Source organism: Ranitomeya imitator, chromosome 1 (genome assembly GCF_032444005.1).
Source record: "Ranitomeya imitator isolate aRanImi1 chromosome 1, aRanImi1.pri, whole genome shotgun sequence".
Lineage (NCBI taxonomy): Eukaryota > Metazoa > Chordata > Amphibia > Anura > Dendrobatidae > Ranitomeya > Ranitomeya imitator.
The window spans coordinates 1,219,043,374-1,219,066,705 of NC_091282.1; the positions used below are offsets into that span (position 1 = coordinate 1,219,043,374).

Below are 23,332 nucleotides of genomic sequence, written 5' to 3' on the forward strand. Positions count from 1 at the left end.
CATCCCCTTTATTAATTTTGTTGCCCTCCTTTGTACTCTCTCTAGTTCCATTATATCCTTCCTGAGCACCGGTGCCCAAAACTGGACACAGTACTCCATGTGCGGTCTAACTAGGGATTTGTACAGAGGCAGTATAATGCTCTCATCATGTGTATCCAGACCTCTTTTAATGCACCCCATGATCCTGTTTGCCTTGGCAGCTGCTGCCTGGCACTGGCTGCTCCAGGTAAGTTTATCATTAACTAGGATCCCCAAGTCCTTCTCCCTGTCAGATTTACCCAGTGGTTTCCCGTTCAGTGTGTAATGGTGATATTGATTCCCTCTTCCCATGTGTATAACCTTACATTTATCATTGTTAAACCTCATCTGCCACCTTTCAGCCCAAGTTTCCAACTTATCCAGATCCATCTGTAGCAGAATACTATCTTCTCTTGTATTAACTGCTTTACATAGTTTTGTATCATCTGCAAATATCGATATTTTACTGCGTAAACCTTCTACCAGATCATTAATGAATATGTTGAAGAGAACAGGTCCCAATACTGACCCCTGCGGTACCCCACTGGTCACAGCGACCCAGTTAGAGACTATACCATTTATAACCACCCTCTGCTTTCTATCACTAAGCCAGTTACTAACCCATTTACACACATTTTCCCCCAGACCAAGCATTCTCATTTTGTGTACCAACCTCTTGTGCGGCACGGTATCAAACGCTTTGGAAAAATCGAGATATACCACGTCCAATGACTCACCGTGGTCCAGTCTATAGCTTACCTCTTCATAAAAACTGATTAGATTGGTTTGACAGGAGCGATTTCTCATAAACCCATGCTGATATGGAGTTAAACAGTTATTCTCATTGAGATAATCCAGAATAACATCCCTCAGAAACCCTTCAAATATTTTACCAACAATAGAGGTTAGACTTACTGGCCTATAATTTCCAGGTTCACTTTTAGAGCCCTTTTTGAATATTGGCACCACATTTGCTATGCGCCAGTCCTGCGGAACAGACCCTGTCGCTATAGAGTCACTAAAAATAAGAAATAATGGTTTATCTATTACATTACTTAGTTCTCTTAGTACTCGTGGGTGTATGCCATCCGGACCCGGAGATTTATCTATTTTAATCTTATTTAGCCGGTTTCGCACCTCTTCTTGGGTTAGATTGGTGACCCTTAATATAGGGTTTTCATTGTTTCTTGGGATTTCACCTAGCATTTCATTTTCCGCCGTGAATACCGTGGAGAAGAAGGTGTTTAATATGTTAGCTTTTTCCTCGTCATCTACAACCATTCTTTCCTCACTATTTTTTAAGGGGCCTACATTTTCAGTTTTTATTCTTTTACTATTGATATAGTTGAAGAACAGTTTGGGATTAGTTTTACTCTCCTTAGCAATGTGCTTCTCGGTTTCCTTTTTGGCAGCTTTAATTCGTTTTTTAGATAAAGTATTTTTCTCCCTATAGTTTTTTAGAGCTTCAATGGTGCCATCCTGCTTTAGTAGTGCAAATGCTTTCTTTTTACTGTTAATTGCCTGTCTTACTTCTTTGTTTAGCCACATTGGGTTTTTCCTATTTCTAGTCCTTTTATTCCCACAAGGTATAAACCGCTTACACTGCCTATTTAGGATGTTCTTAAACATTTCCCATTTATTATCTGTATTCTCATTTCTGAGGATATTGTCCCAGTCTACCAGATTAAGGGCATCTCTAAGCTGGTCAGACTTTGCCTTCCTAAAGTTCAGTGTTTTTGTGACTCCCTGACAAGTCCTCCTAGTGAAAGACAGGTGAAACTGTACAATATTGTGGTCGCTATTTCCTAGATGCCCGACCACCTGCAGATTTGTTATTCTGTCAGGTCTATTAGATAGTATTAGGTCTAAAAGTGCTGCTCCTCTGGTTGGATTCTGCACCAATTGTGAAAGATAATTTTTCTTGGTTATTAGTAGAAACCTGTTGCCTTTATGGGTTTCACAGGTTTCTGTTTCCCAGTTAATATCCGGGTAGTTAAAGTCCCCCATAACCAGGACCTCATTATGGGTTGCAGCTTCATCTATCTGCTTTAGAAGTAGACTTTCCATGCTTTCTGTTATATTTGGGGGTTTGTAACAGACCCCAATGAGAATTTTGTTACCATTTTTCCCTCCATGAATTTCAACCCATATGGACTCGACATCCTCATTCCCTTCGCTAATATCCTCCCTTAAAGTGGACTTTAGACAAGACTTTACATAGAGACAAACCCCTCCTCCTCTCCGATTTTTACGATCCTTTCTAAACAGACTGTAACCCTGTAAGTTAACTGCCCAGTCATAGCTTTCATCTAACCATGTCTCGGTTATTCCCACTATGTCAAAGTTACCTGTAGATATTTCTGCTTCTAGTTCTTCCATCTTGTTTGTCAGGCTTCTGGCGTTTGCGAGCATGCAGTTTAGAGGATTTTGTTTTGTTCCAATCTCCTCACTGTGGATTGTTTTAGAAATGTTCTTACCTCCCTTCTGAGTATGTTTTCCTGGGTCGTCTTTGTTCGAGTCTAATGTTTTTCTTCCCGTCCCCTCTTCTTCTAGTTTAACGCCCTCCTGATGAGTGTAGCGAGTCTTCTGGCGAATGTGTGTTTCCCAGGTTTGTTGAGGTGTAGTCCGTCTCTGGCGAGGAGTCCATCATACCAGTAATTCACACCGTGGTCCAGGAATCCAAATCCTTGTTGTCTGCACCATCGTCTTAGCCAGTTGTTTGCATCAAGGATCCTGTTCCATCTCCTGGTGCCATGCCCATCTACTGGAAGGATAGAAGAAAAAACTACCTGTGCATCCAGTTCCTTTACTTTCTTCCTTTACTTTCTTCTAGCTTAGGGAGACTTCGCTTCTCCCAGAAGGCACCTGGAATATGCAAATTAGCCTCCTGAAGCTTGAATCCCTGGTTTGGTGATGCTTTCGAAGCAGCTGGTCCCGGCTGTACCCAACGATCTTCTAGCTTAGGGAGACTTCGCTTCTCCCAGAAGGCACCTGGAATATGCAAATTAGCCTCCTGAAGCTTGAATCCCTGGTTTGGTGATGCTTTCGAAGCAGCTGGTCCCGGCTGTACCCAACGATCTTCTAGCTTAGGGAGACTTCGCTTCTCCCAGAAGGCACCTGGAATATGCAAATTAGCCTCCTGAAGCTTGAATCCCTGGTTTGGTGATGCTTTCGAAGCAGCTGGTCCCGGCTGTACCCAACGATCTTCTAGCTTAGGGAGACTTCGCTTCTCCCAGAAGGCACCTGGAATATGCAAATTAGCCTCCTGAAGCTTGAATCCCTGGTTTGGTGATGCTTTCGAAGCAGCTGGTCCCGGCTGTACCCAACGATCTTCTAGCTTAGGGAGACTTCGCTTCTCCCAGAAGGCACCTGGAATATGCAAATTAGCCTCCTGAAGCTTGAATTCCTGGTTTGGTGATGCTTTCGAAGCAGCTGGTCCCGGCTGTACCCAACGATCTTCTAGCTTAGGGAGACTTCGCTTCTCCCAGAAGGCACCTGGAATATGCAAATTAGCCTCCTGAAGCTTGAATCCCTGGTTTGGTGATGCTTTCGAAGCAGCTGGTCCCGGCTGTACCCAACGATCTTCTAGCTTAGGGAGACTTCGCTTCTCCCAGAAGGCACCTGGAATATGCAAATTAGCCTCCTGAAGCTTGAATCCCTGGTTTGGTGATGCTTTCGAAGCAGCTGGTCCCGGCTGTACCCAACGATCTTCTAGCTTAGGGAGACTTCGCTTCTCCCAGAAGGCACCTGGAATATGCAAATTAGCCTCCTGAAGCTTGAATCCCTGGTTTGGTGATGCTTTCGAAGCAGCTGGTCCCGGCTGTACCCAACGATCTTCTAGCTTAGGGAGACTTCGCTTCTCCCAGAAGGCACCTGGAATATGCAAATTAGCCTCCTGAAGCTTGAATCCCTGGTTTGGTGATGCTTTCGAAGCAGCTGGTCCCGGCTGTACCCAACGATCTTCTAGCTTAGGGAGACTTCGCTTCTCCCAGAAGGCACCTGGAATATGCAAATTAGCCTCCTGAAGCTTGAATCCCTGGTTTGGTGATGCTTTCGAAGCAGCTGGTCCCGGCTGTACCCAACGATCTTCTAGCTTAGGGAGACTTCGCTTCTCCCAGAAGGCACCTGGAATATGCAAATTAGCCTCCTGAAGCTTGAATCCCTGGTTTGGTGATGCTTTCGAAGCAGCTGGTCCCGGCTGTACCCAACGATCTTCTAGCTTAGGGAGACTTCGCTTCTCCCAGAAGGCACCTGGAATATGCAAATTAGCCTCCTGAAGCTTGAATCCCTGGTTTGGTGATGCTTTCGAAGCAGCTGGTCCCGGCTGTACCCAACGATCTTCTAACTTAGGGAGACTTCGCTTCTCCCAGAAGGCACCTGGAATATGCAAATTAGCCTCCTGAAGCTTGAATCCCTGGTTTTGTTCTCCTGTTTGAATCTCCTCTGAAGAGTGGCATCATGGGCTCCTCAAAACAACTGTCTAATGATCTGAAAACAAAGATTATTCAACATAGTTGTTCAGGGGAAGGATACAAAAAGCTGTCTCAGAGATTTAACCTGTCAATTTCCACTGTGAGGAACATAGTAAGGAAATGGAAGAACACAGGTACAGTTCTTGTTAAGGCCAGAAGTGGCAGGCCAAGAAAAACATCAGAAAGGCAGAGAAGAAGAATGGTGAGATCAGTCAAGGACCATCCTCAGACCACCTCCAGAGAGCGGCAGCATCAACTTGCTGCAGATGGTGTCACTGTGCATCGGTCAACTATACAACGCACTTTGCACAAGGAGAAGCTGTATGGGAGAGTGATGCGAAAGAAGCCGTTTCTGCAAGCACGCCACAAACAGAGTCGGCTGAGGTATGCAAAAGCACATTTGGAGAAGCCAATTTCTTTTTGGAAGAAGGTCCTGTGGACTGATGAAACCAAGATTGAGTTGTTTGGTCATACAAAAAGGCATTACGCATGGCGGCCAAAAAACACAGCATTCCAAGAAAAACACTTGCTACCCACAGTAAAATTTGGTGGAGGTTCCATCATGCTTTGGGGCTGTGTGGCCAATGCCGGCACCGGGAATCTTGTTAAAGTTGAGGAACGCATTGATTCCTCTCAGTATCAGCAGATTCTAGACAATAATGTTCATGAATCAGTGACAAAGTTGAAGTTACGCAGGGGATGGATCTTTCAGCAAGACAATGATCCAAAACACCGCTCCAAATTTACTCAGGCATTTATTCAGAGGAACAATTACACTGTTCTGGAATGGCCATCCCAGTCCCCAGACCTGAATATCATTGAACATCTGTGGGATCATTTGAAGAGGGCTGTCCATGCTCGGCGACCATCAAACTTAACTGAACTGGAATTGTTTTGTAAAGAGGAATGGTCAAATATACCTTCATCCAGGATCCAGGACCTCATTAAAAGCTACAGGAAGCGACTAGAGGCTGTTATTTTTGCAAAAGGAGGATCTACTAAATATTATTGTCACTTTTCTGGTGGGGTGCCCATACTTATGCACCTGTCAAATTTTGTTTGAATGCAGATTGCACATTTTCTGTTAGTACAATAAACCTCATTTCAAGGCAGAAACATTACTGTGTCCAACAGTTATTAGATATATGAAACTGAAATAGCTGTTGCAAAAAAAAAACAATTTTTATAAAACATTAAGCTTAAGATTAATAGGGGTGCCCAAACTTTTTCATATAACTGTATATTAACTTGTTTTAAAGCATTTAAAAATTGCATGTCTTTTTGGTAATATATTGTTGTTTTCTTTTCCCAGTCCCGGGGGGTGGGGAGAGTGGGGGGGCGGGGTGATGGGGGGGGGGGAGGAAGGTGCAGCGCCCCAGGGTCCTGGTCATTGCAGTAATATCATTCTCCTCTAGGGGGGAGTGATGTTACGTTTGGAGGCAATAAAGGAGATCACTTTACCAGGAATCACAAACATGCAACACGCTTCACACTCCATTCCACCAAGGGGAGCTATGCTCCTATTTTGACTGAGCTTGGCTCAGGGCAGTTGCTATCTGAGCTCCGCTCAGGTAGTTGGTCCCTGACAGGGGTGGGATCCTGTCAGAGGCCTAGACTGAAGGTCACAAAGCTGCGCCTGCCCCACGTGCGGCAGCCCCTAAGAATGAGACACGAACAGAGAACTGTATTGTAGAGAGTGAGAAGAAGTCATAGCAAAAGGAGAGGAAACCAGAAGGAGTTTTGCCCTGCACAGGCTGCCTCCTTCTGAGGCGCAGGATCCGGTAGCCGGAACACCAAGGGAGCAACAGTCCTTTATGCCTTGCTCCAGAGACCGGCAGTACAGCTAATTTCAAGTTACTGATCCGCCCAATACCCAGGAGGCACAGTGGCAACTTGTGGGGGCCAGGGCATGCTAGAGTCCCTGTAAAAAGCCTCAGGCCATCAGTCATATGGGTTTGTCCTATCCATCTGGGGGACAGAGAGAGACACAACATCTAGAACATCTACAACAGCTGTGAGGACCTTATGAGAGGCTCAGCAGTAAGGTACTACAACACCCAGGTGCTAGAGGAAGGCTACTGATTTCCACCTGGATAAGGGGACTCTGGATTTGCCTTCAGACCGGCCGGACTCTGCCTGCCCTGTGATCCGGTGCTCTGGACTGTGGATGCTGAAACCTTCAGTAAAGGTAAAGAGTCTGCAACCCTGTGTCCTCGTTCTTCACTGCACCTCACACCATCCACCATCTACACTCTGGGAAGCCCTGGGGACATACTTCACCTTTGGGAAGGTATACCATCTAGCTGCCATAACATCACCCCAGTGGACCCCTAAGTAGCGTCGGTCACCCTGACCGAATACCACAGGTGGCGTCACGAACACTATCCCTTTAAAGACCTTTTCCTTTTACAACGGACCTCCCGAGGGCCACGGACCGGGTCAGCCACCATGGCATCCCCCTGAGAACCGAAGGACCCGGTACCGAGTACCCCACTGCCCTACGGGGGCACTCCACTTGTACCATAATATATGTGGTGATGATGATCAAACCTTCTTTGACATAAAGGATTCTCATTGTTGCAGGCCTAGATTTAACAAGATGATTAGAAAGAAGGTCCATTGCTATGTTTGTCCATTGTAATAAGATTGTGCTTTAGTGTTTGTATTTCTCAGTGTTATGGTACTGCAGTACAAGTCCTTCCTTCCTTCCCTTCTTCTCCTCGTTCCTTCTGTTCCTTCTCTCCCTCCTTTCTTCTTACATTCTTCTTCCTCTTTCTCTCTTCCTTCCATTCGTTTTCCCATTTTTCCTTATCCTCCCTTCACCTTATTCCTAATTACTTGCTCTTCTCCTTTCCACCCTTCCTCATCCATCTTTCTTCCCTAATTAATTTCCTGTTCTCACTTTTCCATCTCTTTATTCTTTTTACTCTTTACATTATCCATTTGCTTCTGTCTTCTGGATGGAGAATTGTCCATTTCTGATCTGATCATTTCTGATTACTCTTCACTCAGGTGAGATTTTCATCCAGCTCCAACATGGAGGTTCCTCCTGGTTTAGCCGTACGAGTGGTGGCTTCGGTGATGAAAGCAGACCTGATTGTGCCGTACCGGGCGAGAGTCAGGACCTTATTTGGGTTTGAGGCGGAAGTTGAAGGCACATGGAACGGAGCTACACATTATAATCTGATGGTCACCCAAGAAGATTACAACAAATAATCAGCAGCAGTTATTCGGCCGCGGATTAGAGATTATAGAGCCAACGCTAAATATCCCGCAACCTTAATAATGATGCACAATTACGACCACTAGAGGAGGAGGCAATGCTCACATTATTGTTAAGATTTTGCATTTAAATTAAACCAATCTAAATAAAATGTCACAAATTGTAAGAAAATAAAGTAAGAAAATGTAAATTATTCTATCAGCTTTGTAACATGATGATGGTGTGAAGGAACGAATTATGAAAGATTCTCCATTTTGTGCTAGATTCTCCATTTTGTGCTTTGACTCCATTTTCTTGTTGGTTAAAGATAAATTCTGTTATTTACTTAGGTAGAAGGTAACAGCTGCCATGAAGTAACTGTCCTGTTTCTCACGAAGATAACATTTTGTTATTCAACTAGGCTATGATTTATAATTGGTATAAAGACCTTGAGTGTTCTAACTCGAGCCAGAAAAGAGACTCGTGGGTGTATCGCTATACAAGACTGAGGCATCTGTTAATATCTTTGTTTTGCCAAAAAGACACGACCATATGTGTAGTTTCCATTTTTCCTGTATCCTCATGGGTTAAGTTTTTCCTGTATTCTTATAGGTTAAGAACTGTTCTTATGCTGATTGGTTGAAGTATAATTTCTATGACAATGAAAACTCATACACAATAAATGGGGGCCCAGAGATCTGCTCGATCCCCCACACAGAGGCACGCGTCTCCGTCTGGTCATTTTCAGTTGCCGGCAACGCCCTGTAGATTAATTTGGAAATCACTGAGTCAACCGTGAAGGATCAATTTAGATTCTCCCTCAACAGCTTGGCGACCGTAACGTGGGGCCCCAAACAGGAACGCCTCTGCCCCCCGGAGGACAACAAGACAAAGGACCCTCGGACCGGACACAGGCACTGGAAAATTGGGACTGATCATCCTCCACAACAACCACGGTAAGTTGGCAGTTATACTGTCCAGACTGACCGTTTGGTGTGGTTTTCCTGTGTTTGTGCTGCAAAGAGGATCTGAGGTTTGTCCCCGATGGTGGGGTGATTTTTGGGTGGAATCATATAGAGGTGTAGTTCCGTTGGGAGCCCAGTGCTCGAACCGTACCTCATAAGGGACGGACACCCCGGATTGACCAGTGATGTAATTCTCTTTTTAGTCAAAATATCCTGAATTCCTGATCATTGTTAGAATCAGGCGCGGTGAGGTGATCGAAGATTGGGTAGGATACGTAACTCAGGAATATATAGAAGTATACAGTATATATATCCAGAGGTGTCCGGAGGGAAGTTTAAGACGCCCTCCTCCTTTCACTGAGTACCGTGTTTTTGGGTTGTCCCAGCGGGGGACAGGTAGACCCAGTGGAATAGACTATACGGCCGCTCTAGTACTATGCACGACAAAGTAAGGATATTTAGCTCTAAAGGAGAATCATGTTTCCATGGAAGTAAGAGAAGACTTTGAATTTGTGTGATGAATCTGATATTGTTAGCCCAAAGATGGGGAAAATATTCTCAATCATTGGTTTTTCTAAGGTGTTCTGGCATGGGAATTGTGTGATGAAGGTTTTGTAGAAATTAATTAAGTCTGAGAACTGCTGTACTCCATTTCTGTGTGAAATTTCCAAGATGGGAGGGGTCAAACATCTGCACTATTGCTTTCTTTTGTGTTGAGGAATGCTGTGATGTTCTTATCTGTTCTGTGTCTCTGGTATGGAGGGGGCAAGTCGCTGCGTTCTCTCAGAATTTTCTATCCTTGTGTAGTATGTGCTGGGAGATCTGTGTTTTGTTTGAAGTAATAGTACAATATTGTATTGAATTAGAAAGAAATATTGTAAGTTTAAAGTAAAAAATGGGGCCTAGTTTTAGAAGGAAACTTGTAAGAGATTGTTTGGTTATCAGTGTAATTGAAAGATTGGTGAAAGATTCACCTGCTTCAAGTTGAATGGTTGATATTAGGGTTGAGCGACTTTTACTTTTTTAGGGTCGAGTCGGGTTTCGCGAAACCCGACTATGTCTAAAGTCGAGTCGAGTGAAATCAGCCGATTATGGCAAAAAGTCGGGGATTGACCGAAACACGAAACCCAATGCAAAGTCAATGGGAATTTTTTTTTTTTTTTTTGAATTATTTATTTTTTCTCTCTCTCTCCCTCTCCCTCTCCCTCTCTGTCTCCCTCTCCCTCTCTCTCTCAATCTCTCTCCCCTCCATCCCTGAACAGAAAAGCTGGTGTTACACATTGCAAATCGCTCCTGCGCACAATCGACAAGATGACGATAGGCGTCCACGCCCCTAAGACCTATGTCATCACTCTGCCCACGCTCCTTCTTTGGCTGAAAAAATGGCGCCAAGCGCATCATATGAAACGTGACTTTGGCGCAAAAGTCGCGTACCGCATGGCCGACCTCACACAGGGATCGGGTCGGGTTTCAGGAAACCCGACTTTGCCAAAAGTCGGCGACTTTTGAAAATGAACGATCCGTTTCGCTCAAGCCTAGTTGATATATAGCAAATTAAGGATTAACGGAGGAAGTGAATTTGGATTTGTTTTTGTTACGTTGAAAAAGGAAAGTTGTCTATTACTATGACAAAAACTGGATGTTTGCGGTGCAGGAAGGAACTGAGAAAGTGATTGAGGGTAATGTGTTAGAAAGACAAATAATTAAAAATAATAATCTGAAACAGGGGTGCTCCCTGTTAGGTAATATGGTCCCTCCCCAGGAAATTAAGCCTCTTCTCCCGACTGTAAGCCCTATGCCCCTTAACCCCAAGGCACCAATATATCCTGGACTGCCGAGAAGTTCTATGGGCGTCTTATGGTAGTATTTAAAGATCTGGGGTTTTCACTGTATAATAAAGCCCATTCACACCTTTTTGTGGCAGCTTTGATGTCTGAGCCTTAAATCTGAATTGAAAGAGGCAATAATGTCAGTGAGACCCGATATTGAGACTTCCATTCTGGACGATGCATTAAAAAAAGTAGTACAAAGTTTTCAGAAGAACTTAACCCATTCTGCATCAGCAGGGAAATTAGAGGTTAAATCAGCAACTGCAGTGATTTTTTGCTCACTCTCTAGCCCCCACCGCAGCTTCAAGGAGCCGCAGCTTCAAGGACACAGCTCCGTTCCTTATCAGTGGCCCAGACTCCAGCTCCAGCCCCCCTCCCACCATACACAAATCCAGTCCCATACTCCAATATCCATTTTAACCCTATGTCTGGGAATCTCCCTCCCAAGCCCCGCCATGTCAATTCTCAGATCAAGAGCTTGTTTTAATTAGAGTAGATGGCAGACCCAATAAATATACTCTCACAAAACCCATCCCTGTGGGACCTTTCCCTGAAGTTACTGCTCAGTTCCTAATCTCTCCCACATGTCCGGTAAATTTACTGAGGGCAGATTTATTATCACAGTTCCGCTCCAGAATATAATTCCAAGATGATGGTCAGATGGTCCTTACGTTATATAACCCCTATGCAGATGAACATAATGAGATCTGTTTCTTACATACCCTTTCCACGGTTATGATGGCCCTGATAGGCCCAGATCCACCCCCAATAATGCCTGTAAAACCAGTAAAAGTGTTTCTCAAACCTGGTGCCCCTTTTCCCAAAGTCCATCAGTACCCTTTGAAACATGATCAGGAGCAGGGCCTCAAGGGTCAAATACAAACGTTACTCGATAATGGTGCCCTGGCACCCTGTGTTTCTCCATGTAACACTCCCTTGTTTCCTGTTAAGAAAAAGACCCCACCCGGCCAACCCCCTGTGTACCGGCTGGTACAAGACCTACGGGCAGTTAATGCAGCTACTGTTCTAGAAACTCCAGTGGTGCCTAATCCACATACTCTTGTCCCAGATACCTCAAGACGCTGCTTGGTTCACAGTTATCGACCTCGCCAATGCCTTCTTCAGCATTCCATTACACCCAGATTGCCAGTTTCTGTTTGCATTCATTTATCAGGGATGACAATTGATGTGGACAGTTATGCCACAAGGAGCCCAAAACAGTCCCAATCAGTTTGCAAAAAATATGGGTGAGTGTCTTTTACCCTGGCAGTTAAATCACCCCTATGTCACGCTGCTTCAGTATGTGGCTGATCTTTTCTTCTGTGTATGGACAGAGCAGGAAGCCATTGTTGCCACTGTTAGCCTCCTCAAGTATCTGGCAGATCTGAACTGTCGGGTTTCAGCCTCGAAACTTCGGTTCTGCCTTGGTCAAGTGATATTTTTGGGTCACTGTCTCCTTCAGGGTGCCAGACACCTCACAGAAGAAAGAAAAATAGCCGTCAGCTCCCTTCCTTTCCCAAAAGATGAGACTGAACTCCAGCGTTTTTTTGGACTATGTACTTATTGTTGTCAGTGGATACCAGACGCATCCCGTATAATGCAACCTCTTTACAATGCCCTGAAAGACGGTTCAAGATATGCTGATGATTTTGGCAGATTCCACACAGGATACACTGTTACTACGGAAGACACTGTAGAGCACGGAGCTGCACTCCCTCCCTCACAGTCAGCACAAGAAGTAGAACTTCAGGCTCTGTCTACTGCATGTACTTTGGCCAAAGACAGGCAGGCTAATATATACACGGACTCACAGTATGCATTTGGTATTGCTCATGATTTCGGAGCCCTATGGGCCAATCTAGGGTTTATTACTACCACCGGGACTCCAGTGAAGAATGTTGAATCTGTTAAAACCCTCATGGACTCAATCAAATTACCTACTCAGGTGGCCATTATCAAAGTTAAGGAGCACGGTACTATGGAACAGACCACAGACTGTTGGTAACACCTTTGCGGATATGCAAGCAAAAGCTGCTGCTCTCCTACCCGTTGAACAGACCATACCAGCTTTGGTGACCACACGCTCTCAGCGTAAACAGTTACAAGAAACACTGACTCTACAGGAACCTGATGATCCACAACAGACTGAAGTTTTCTGTCGGACCCCGCGAGACCACTTAATGACAATGCAGAGAATGTCTCCAAAGGAAGAAATGAAGCAGTGGAAAGCTGATGGAGCACGTATGGACAATGGTCACTGGAAAAAGGACCAACTTGTGTGTTTCCCTAAGCGGATCTACCCTGCTATTGCCACGTGGGCGCATGGGCCCACACATCAAGGAAAAAAACCAGGCCCTTGCCCTGGTACAAAAATTCTACTGGACTCCAGGTATTTCTACAGCCCTGACAGCACTCAACCGTGCATGTAACATCTGTCAGACCTGCAATCCCGGTCAACTTCATCGTGTAGCCCCGAAGCACCTTGCTACGCCCGACTATCCTTTCCAAAGGCTCCAGGTGGACCACATCACGTTGCCTAAGTCTGGAAGGTATGAATATTGTCTGGTGGTTGTCGACATGTTCTCCAGTTGGCCAGAAGCATTCCCCGTTACCAACATGACTGCAAAAACCACAGCAAAGAAACTGGTGATGGAAGTTATATGCAGATATTGTGTTCCAGAAGTTGTTGAAAGTGACCAAGGCCCGGCCTTTTCTTCTCATATGTATCAGGAGGTTCTGACAATGCTTGGATCCACTGTAGCCCTCCATACTCCGTACCATCCACAATCTAGTGGGAAAGATAAGAGGCTGAACGGCACACTGAAGGGACAATTGACCAAAATGACGCAGGAGACTACGGCTCCATGGCCGGGGCTCTTACACGTTCGTACTACCCCTATTGCAAAACATGGCCTGTCCCCATATAAGATATTGTTTGGTGCTAGGTTCTCAGTTGCAAATTTCAAGCCTCAGTAGTTGTCAGAAGAAACTGACCGTGCTGTTCAATATGTTATTCAGCTTAGTAAAAATGTTGCTAACACCCATGTTTTAGTTTTTTTCTTCCCTTCCAGATTCAGCAGAAACCGATATTTGTCACAACTTGAAGTCTGGTGATTTTGTGGTCGTGAAAAGGCTATGTCAGAAAACACAGACTAGAACCCTTGTATGACTGTCCCTACCAAGTCCTCCTCATTACTCCTATGTCAGTAAAGCTGGAAGGAAGGCCGACATGGATACACGTATCGCACTGCAAGCTGGTCAAACAGACTAGTAGCAAATAAGGGAACATAATGTTTTAGTTTTTCGCATTTTCCATATTATTATTGGTAACCGCATGGGACAGCCTAAATTCTCCAACATCCTTGAATAATAAGTTTGTACAATATCATGAAAGATTAATAGTACAGATGGGTATAGCCAATAAAATTCAGTTCTATTTTCATTTACCCTATGATTACACAAATGTGGGATAAATTGGTTAGGGCTACAGACTATCTAGATGATGAAATTTGGGATATATTGGATATACTTTATACTACTGTCGCTGTCCAAAACCAACTTATCATAGTCACTAATCAACACACTGTAGTACTGGACTACTTAACAGCAGCACAGGGTGGTATGTGTCAGATTATTGGACCCGCTTTCTGTCATTATATAGATCCCAATAGTACTCTAAAGTTAAAGTTAGAAGACATTCAAAAAGTAAGAGATCAATATGATAAAGACAATGACCGTAATAAGGACAGTTGGTGGGCAGACAGCTTCTCCTTTCTTAATCCAGCCAATTGGTTTGAGGGACTTTGGGGCTGGATAGCTGGAATCTTGCAAAGTTTGTTACACTTCGCTGCCTTTATCCTTGTCATGTATGTAATACTAAAACTTGTTCTTTGGTGTATTTCTGTATGTATTAGGAAATTCTGCACTAAGACAACTAATGATGAAACCAAAAGCCTTGCCACCCCTGCTCTTCTCTACACCGATTTCACAAAGTTACCAGATGAAGATGTTGAAGCCAAGCGTATGGCTATCTTCAAAAGTTCCCCACCACCGTTATCAATAATTGTTATTCGTAAATTCTAGTATACAGGGGGGATGGGTACGCCACAACAGCCCTGACTGGTAACATGGCACCAGTCATGTGAAGACCAGTACCCCTCGAGCTTATAGCTTGGGATAGTATCTCTGATGCTGGACATTAATTAACAAAATTTATCTAGGGGGGAATGTGACGGAACAAATTATGAAAGATTCTCCATTTTGTGCTAGATTCTCCATTTTGTGCTTTGACTCCATTTTCTTGTTGGTTAAAGATAAATTCTGTTATTTACTTAGGTAGAAGGTTACAGCTGCCATGAAGTAACTCTGTCCTGTTTCTCACGAAGATAACATTTTGTTATTCAACTAGGCTATGATTTATAATTGGTATAAAGACCTTGAGTGTTCTAACTCGAGGCAGATAAGAGACTCGTGGGTGTATCGTTATACAAGACTGAGGCATCTGTTAATATCTTTGTTATGCCAAAAAGACACGACCATATCTGTAGTTTCCATTTTTCCTGTATCCTCATGGGTTAAGTTTTTCCTGTATTCTTATAGGTTATGAACTGTGAGCGTATTCTTATGCTGATTGGTTGAAGTATAATTTCTATGACTATGAAAACTTATAAACAATAAACGGGGGCCCAGAGATCTGCTCGATCCCCCACACAGAGGCACGCGTCTCCGTCTGGTCATTTTCAGTTGCCCGCAACGCCCTGTAGATTAATTTGGAAATCACTGAGTCAACCGTGAAGGATCACTTTAGATCCTCCCTCATTTCCCACGCAGACCAGCAGCTTTTACTTCTCTCAGTAATAAATCTTGGGCGGATATATATTTACATGTCTCCAATACCGTAGAGTCATGGAGGTGGAGATTAAGAATCCCGTATGGATTTCCATTTACCACCATACCGTGTGATGAAGATGCCATATAGTAATATACAGTGGGTGCGGAAAGTATTCAGACCCCTTCACATTTTTCACTCTTTGTTTCATTGCAGCCATTTGGTAAATTCAATAAAGTTCATTTTTTCTCATTACTGTACACTCTACACCCCATCTTGACTGAAAAAAAACAGAAATGTAGAAATTTTTGCTAATTTATTAAAAAAGAAAAACTAAACTATCACATGGTCATAAGTCTCCAGCCCCTTTGCTCAGTATTGGGTAGAAGCACCTTTTGAGCTAGTGCAGCCATGAGTGTTATGAAGGCAATCCAGTGACACAGTGTGCCAGAAATCAGAGCACAACAGTGATCTGACAAAACCCAAAAACAATAGAACGAGCTCTGAGACGTGGAATCTCTGTAGACCGCAATACCTGAACCTATCCTAAACACAACTAAAGGCAGCTGTGGATTGCACCTGACACTACCTATGCAACTCGGCACAGCCTGAGGAGCTGACTAGCCTGAAGATAGAAAAACAAGCCTGACTTGCCTCAGAGAAATACCCCAAAGGAAAAGGCAGCCCCCCACATATAATGACTGTTAGCAAGATGAAAAGACAAACGTAGGGATGAAATAGATTCAGCAAAGTGAGGCCCGATATTCTAGATAGAGCGAGGATAGCAAAGAGAACTTTGCAGTCTACAAAAAACCCTAAAGCAAAAAACCACGCAAAGGGGGCAAAAAGACCCACCGTGCCTAACTAACGGCACGGCGGTACACCCTTTGCGTCTCAGAGCTTCCAGCAAAACGAATTGACAAGCTGGACAGAAAAAGTAGCAACAAAAGCAAAGAAGCACTTATCTAAGCAGAGCAGCAGGCCACAGGAAAGATCCAGAAGCTCAGGTCCAACACTGGAACATTGACCAGGAGCAAGGAAGACAGAATCAGGCGGAGTTAAATAACAAAGCAGCCAACGAGCTCACCAGAACACCTGAGGGAGGAAGCTCAGAAGCTGCAGTACCACTTGTGACCACAGGAGTGAATTCAGCCACAGAATTCACAACAGTACCCCCCCCCCTTGAGGAGGGGTCACCGAACCCTCACCAGAGCCCCCAGGCCGACCAGGATGAGCCACATGAAAGGCACGAACAAGATCTGGAGCATGGACATCAGAGGCAAAAACCCAGGAATTATCTTCCTGAGCATAACCCTTCCATTTAACCAGATACTGGAGTTTCCGTCTAGAATCACGAGAATCCAAAATTTTCTCCACAATATACTCCAATTCCCCCTCCACCAAAACCGGGGCAGGAGGCTCAACAGAAGGAACCATAGGTGCCACGTATCTCCGCAACAACGACCTATGGAATACATTATGTATGGAAAAGGAGTCTGGGAGGGTCAGACGAAAAGTCACAGGATTGAGAATCTCAGAAATCCTATACGGACCAATAAAATGAGGTTTAAATTTAGGAGAGGAAACCTTCATAGGAATATGACGAGAAGATAACCAAACCAGATCCCCAACACGAAGTCGGGGACCCACACGGCGTCTGCGATTAGCGAAAAGTTGAGCCTTCTCCTGGGACAAGGTCAAATTGTCCACTACCTGAGTCCAGATCTGCTGCAACCTGTCCACCACAGAATCCACACCAGGACAGTCCGAAGACTCAACCTGTCCTGAAGAGAAACGAGGGTGGAACCCAGAATTGCAGAAAAATGGAGAGACCAAGGTAGCCGAGCTGGCCCGATTATTAAGGGCGAACTCAGCCAACGGCAAAAAGGACACCCAATCATCCTGGTCTGCAGAAACAAAACATCTCAGATATGTTTCCAAGGTCTGATTGGTTCGTTCGGTCTGGCCATTAGTCTGAGGATGGAAAGCCGAGGAAAAAGATAGGTCAATGCCCATCCTACCACAAAAGGCTCGCCAAAACCTAGAAACAAACTGGGAACCTCTGTCAGAAACAATATTCTCAGGAATGCCATGCAAACGAACCACATGCTGAAAGAACAAAGGTACCAAATCAGAGAAGGAAGGCAATTTAACCAAGGGCACCAGATGGACCATTTTAGAAAAGCGATCACAGACCACCCAAATGACTGACATCTTTTGAGAAACGGGAAGGTCAGAAATGAAATCCATCGAAATATGTGTCCAAGGCCTCTTTGGGACCGGCAAGGGCAAAAGCAACCCACTGGCACGTGAACAGCAGGGCTTAGCCCTAGCACAAATCCCACAGGACTGCACAAAAGTACGTACATCCCGTGACAGAGATGGCCACCAGAAGGATCTAGCCACTAACTCTCTGGTACCAAAGATTCCAGGATAACCAGCCAACACCGAACAATGAAGTTCAGAGATAACTTTACTAGTCCACCTATCAGGGACGAACAGTTTCTCCGCCGGACAACGATCAGGTTTATTCGCCTGAAATTTTTGCAACACTCGCCGCAAATCAGGGGAGATGGCAGACACAATGACTCCTTCCTTGAGGATACTCGCCGGCTCAGATGAACCCGGAGAGTCGGGCACAAAACTCCTAGACAGAGCATCCGCCTTCACATTTTTAGAGCCCGGAAGGTACGAAATCACAAAATCGAAGCGGGCAAAAAATAACGACCAACGGGCCTGTCTAGGATTCAAGCGCTTGGCAGACTCGAGATAAGTAAGGTTCTTATGATCAGTCAATACCACCACGCGATGCTTAGCTCCTTCAAGCCAATGACGCCATTCCTCGAATGCCCACTTCATGGCCAGCAACTCTCGGTTGCCCACATCATAATTACGCTCAGCAGCCGAAAACTTCCTGGAAAAGAAAGCACATGGTTTCAACACTGAGCAACCAGAACCTCTCTGTGACAAAACTGCCCCTGCTCCAATCTCAGAAGCATCAACCTCGACCTGGAACGGAAGAGAAACATCTGGTTGACACAACACAGGGGCAGAACAAAAACGATGCTTCAACTCCTGAAAAGCTTCCACAGCAGCAGAAGACCAATTAACCAAATCAGCACCCTTCTTGGTCAAATCGGTCAATGGTTTGGCAATGCTAGAAAAATTACAGATGAAGCGACGATAAAAATTAGCAAAACCCAGGAATTTTTGCAGACTTTTCAGAGATGTCGGCTGAGTCCAATCCTGGATGGCTTGGACCTTAACCGGATCCATCTCGATAGTAGAAGGGGAAAAGATGAACCCCAAAAATGAAACTTTCTACACACCGAAGAGACACTTTGATCCCTTCACAAACAAAGAATTAGCACGCAGGACCTGGAAAACCATTCTGACCTGCTTCACATGAGACTCCCAATCATCTGAGAAGACCAAAATGTCATCCAAGTAAACAATCAGGAATTTATCCAGATACTCACGGAAGATGTCATGCATAAAAGACTGAAACACAGATGGAGCATTGGCAAGTCCGAACGGCATCACTAGATACTCAAAATGACCCTCGGGCGTATTAAATGCAGTTTTCCATTCATCTCCTTGCCTGATTCTCACCAGATTATACGCACCACGAAGATCTATCTTAGTGAACCAACTAGCCCTCTTAATCCGAGCAAACAAGTCAGATAACAGTGGCAAGGGATACTGAAATTTAACAGTGATCTTATTAAGAAGGCGGTAATCAATACACGGTCTCAGCGAACCATCCTTCTTAGCTACAAAAAAGAACCCTGCTCCCAGTGGTGATGACGATGGGCGAATATGTCCCTTCTCCAGGGATTCCTTCACATAACTGCGCATAGCGGCGTGTTCAGGCACGGACAAATTAAACAATCGACCTTTAGGGAATTTACTACCAGGAATCAAATTGATAGCACAATCACAATCCCTATGCGGAGGTAGGGCATCGGACTTGGGCTCTTCAAATACATCCTGATAATCAGACAAGAACTCTGGGACCTCAGAAGGAGTGGATGACGAAATAGACAAAAATGGAACATCACCATGTACCCCCTGACAGCCCCAGCTGGATACCGACATAGAGTTCCAATCCAATACAGGATTATGGGTTTGTAGCCATGGCAACCCCAACACGACCACATCATGCAGATTATGTAGCACCAGAAAGCGAATAACTTCCTGATGTGCAGGAGCCATGCACATGGTCAGCTGGGCCCAGTACTGAGGTTTATTCTTGGCCAAAGGTGTAGCATCAATTCCTCTCAACGGAATAGGACACCGCAAAGGCTCCAAGAAAAACCCACAAAGTTTAGCATAATCCAAATCCATCAGATTCAGGGCAGCGCCTGAATCCACAAACGCCATGACAGAATACGATGACAAAGAGCATATCAAGGTAATGGACAGAAGGAATTTGGATTGTACAGTACCAATGACGGCAGACCTATCGAACCGCTTAGTGCGCTTAGGACAATCAGAAATAGCATGAGTGGAATCACCACAGTAGAAACACAGACCATTCAGACGTCTGTGTTCTTGCCGTTCTACTCTGGTCATAGTCCTATCGCACTGCATAGGCTCAGGTTTAATCTTAGACAATACCGCCAAATGGTGCACAGATTTACGCTCGCGCAAGCGTCGACCGATCTGAATGGCCAAAGACATAGATTCATTCAAACCAGCAGGCATAGGAAAACCCACCATGACATCCTTAAGAGCCTCAGAGAGACCCTTTCTGAACAAAGCTGCCAGCGCAGATTCATTCCACAGAGTGAGTACTGACCACTTCCTAAATTTCTGACAATATACTTCTATATCATCCTGACCCTGGCACAAAGCCAGCAAATTTTTCTCAGCCTGATCCACTGAATTAGGCTCATCGTAAAGTAATCCGAGCGCCAGGAAAAACGCATTGACATTACTCAATGCAGGGTCCCCTGGCGCAAGAGAAAATGCCCAGTCCTGAGGGTCGCCGCGCAAAAAAGAAATAATAATCAAAACCTGTTGAATAGGATTACCAGAAGAATGAGGTTTCAAGGCCAGAAATAGCTTACAATTATTTTTGAAATTAAGAAACTTAGTTCTATCACCAAAAAACAAATCAGGAATAGGAATTCTTGGTTCTAACATAGATTTCTGATCAATAGTATCTTGAATCCTTTGTATATTTGTAACGAGATTATCCATTGAAGAGCACAGACTCTGAATATCCATGTCCACACCTGTGTCCTGAAACACCCAAATGTCTAGGGGAAAAAAAAAACTGAACACAGAGCTGAGAAAAAAAAAAAATGATGTCAGAACTTCTTTTTTCCCTCTATTGAGAATCATTAGGTAGGCTCCTGGTACTGTTATGAAGGCAATCCAGTGACACAGTGTGCCAGAAATCAGAGCACAACAGTGATCTGACAAAACCCAAAAACAATAGAACGAGCTTTGAGACGTGGAATCTCTGTAGACCGCAATACCTGAACCTATCCTAAACACAACTAAAGGCAGCTGTGGATTGCGCCTGACACTACCTATGCAACTCGGCACAGCCTGAGAAACTGACTAGCCTGAAGATAGAAAAACAAGCCTGACTTGCCTCAGAGAAATACCCCAAAGGAAAAGGCAGCCCCCCACATATAATGACTGTTAGCAAGATGAAAAGACAAACGTAGGGATGAAATAGATTCAGCAAAGTGAGACCCGATATTCTAGATAGAGCGAGGATAGCAAAGAGAACTTTGCAGTCTACAAAAACCCTAAAGCAAAAAAACACGCAAAGGGGGCAAAAAGACCCACCGTGCCGAACTAACGGCACGGCGGTACACCCTTTGCGTCTCAGAGCTTCCAGCAAAACGAATTGACAAGCTGGACAGAAAAGTAGCAACAAAAGCAAAGAAGCACTTATCTAAGCAGAGCAGCAGGCCACAGGAAAGATTCAGAAGCTCAGATCCAACACTGGAACATTGACAAGGAGCAAGGAAGACAGAATCAGGCGGAGTTAAATAACAAAGCAGCCAACGAGCTCACCAGAACACCTGAGGGAGGAAGCTCAGAAGCTGCAGTACCACTTGTGACCACAGGAGTGAATTCAGCCACAGAATTCACAACACATGAGTCTTCTTGGGAATGATGCAACAAGTTTTTCACCCCTGGGTTTGGGGATCCTCGGCCATTCTTCCATGCAGATCCTCTCCAGTTCCATCAGGTTGGATGGTGAACATTGGTGGACCGCCATTTTCAGGTCTCTCCGGAGATGCTCTATTGGGTTTAGGTCAGGGCTCTGGCTGGGCCGGTCAAGAATGGTCACAGAGTTGTTCTGAAGCCGCTTCTTTGTTATTTTAGCTGTGTGCTTAGGGTCATTGAACTTTCGGCCAATTCTGAGGTCCAGAGCACTCTGGAAGAGGTTTTCATCTAGGATATCTCTGTACTTGGCCGCATTCATGTTTCCTTCAATGACAACCAGTCGTCCTGTCCCTGCAGCTGAAGAACACCCCCATAGCATGATGCTGCCACCACCATGTTACACTCATGGGATTGTATTGGGCAGGTGATGAGCAATGATAGTTGACTTTGTGGAACTTTCTCCAATCTCCCTACTGCATCTCTGGAGCTCAGCCGCAGTGATCTTGGGGTTCTTCTTTACCTCTCTCACCAAGGCTCTTCTCCCACGATTGCTCAGTTTGGCTAGATGGCCAGGTCTAGGAAGACTTCTGGTGGTCACAAACTTCTTCCAATTAAGGATTATGGAGGCCACTGTGCTCGTAGGAACCTTGAGTTCTGCAGAAATTCTGTGGTAACCTTGGCCAGATCTGTGCCTTGCCATAATTCTGTCTCTGAGCTCCTTGGCCGGTTCCTTTGACCTCATGATTCTCCTTTGGTCTGACATGCACTGTGAGCTGTGAGGTCTTATATAGTCAGGTGTGCGCTTTTCCAAATCAAGTCTTATCAGTTTAATTACACACAGCTGGGCTCCAATGAAGGAGTAGAACCATCTCAAGGAAATGGACAGCATGGGACTAAATGTCTGAGCAAAGGGTCTGAATATTTATGACCATGTGATATTTCAGCTTTTCTTTTTTAATAAATTTGGAAAGATGTCTACATTTCTGTTTTTTTCCGTCAAGATGGGGTGCAGAGTGCACATTCATGAGGAAAAAATGAACTTTTTAAATTTACCAAATGGCTACAATGAAACAGAGTGAAAGATTTAAAGGGGCCTGAATACTTTCTGCACCAACTGTATCATTGTGCAGGAGCTGAATGTGGATATAGAGTGTAAGAGCCGCAGGGACTTCATGTGTTCAGTCCTGAACACTCCTGATTTACTGCCGCCATCAAATAGACACATTCACTTTCTGCAGCTCCAGTCCACATTCTCAGGTATCTAAAGAAATCCAGAGAAGCATCCGCCCCTTCTACATTACTATCTCATCTAGAGTCCAAAGCTTTGTACTATGTTCTAGTATAAAAAAAATATATATATATATAAAAAAAGAAAAGCCTTTCTGCTAATCAGCTGGAATGTTAGGATCTCACTAGACAACAGGCACCTAAGAGAACGCTGGGAACGTGGTCATCCCCTGGGATTGTTCCTAGAAATTCTGCTTCATTGTATCACATTGCTCTGATTATTGCATATGACATATATTTTATGCTATCACTAATCTGCACAACATCCAATAAAATCTATGCATGCATTCACTATCCCACGTGTTCTTCATTCATTATTCGAAATTCCAGAATGATCATATTTATTAACAATTTTGTGTGGTGTCTGGATTAAAGAGATAAATGTTCAAAGTTTGAAAACTGTAAATTTTAAAAACTTTTTGTCAAGTATCTTATATTTTTATAAAGAAAAACAAAAGATACCAACCTAAATTTACCACTGACATAAAGTATAATGTGTCACGAAAAAAACAATGGTGAAATCACTGGGATACGCTGAAACATTCCAGAGTTCTCACCGCTTTAAGTGACGCACGCCGGATTAGAAAAATATGGCCTGG

General features: G+C 44.4%; 1 protein-coding gene across 1 annotated transcript in view; it reads left to right on the top strand.

Moving 5' to 3' along the window:
* The window catches only part of LOC138657336 (uncharacterized), an 80,461-nt gene extending 72,049 nt beyond the window's left edge, over positions 1 to 8,412 (top strand). The window contains exon 5 of the mRNA XM_069745073.1: positions 7,503 to 8,412. Coding sequence (XP_069601174.1) covers positions 7,503 to 7,706 — 204 coding nt within the window. The 3' untranslated portion in view covers positions 7,707 to 8,412. The remainder of the gene's footprint in view (positions 1 to 7,502) is intronic.
* The last annotated feature ends 14,920 nt before the right edge of the window (positions 8,413 to 23,332 follow it).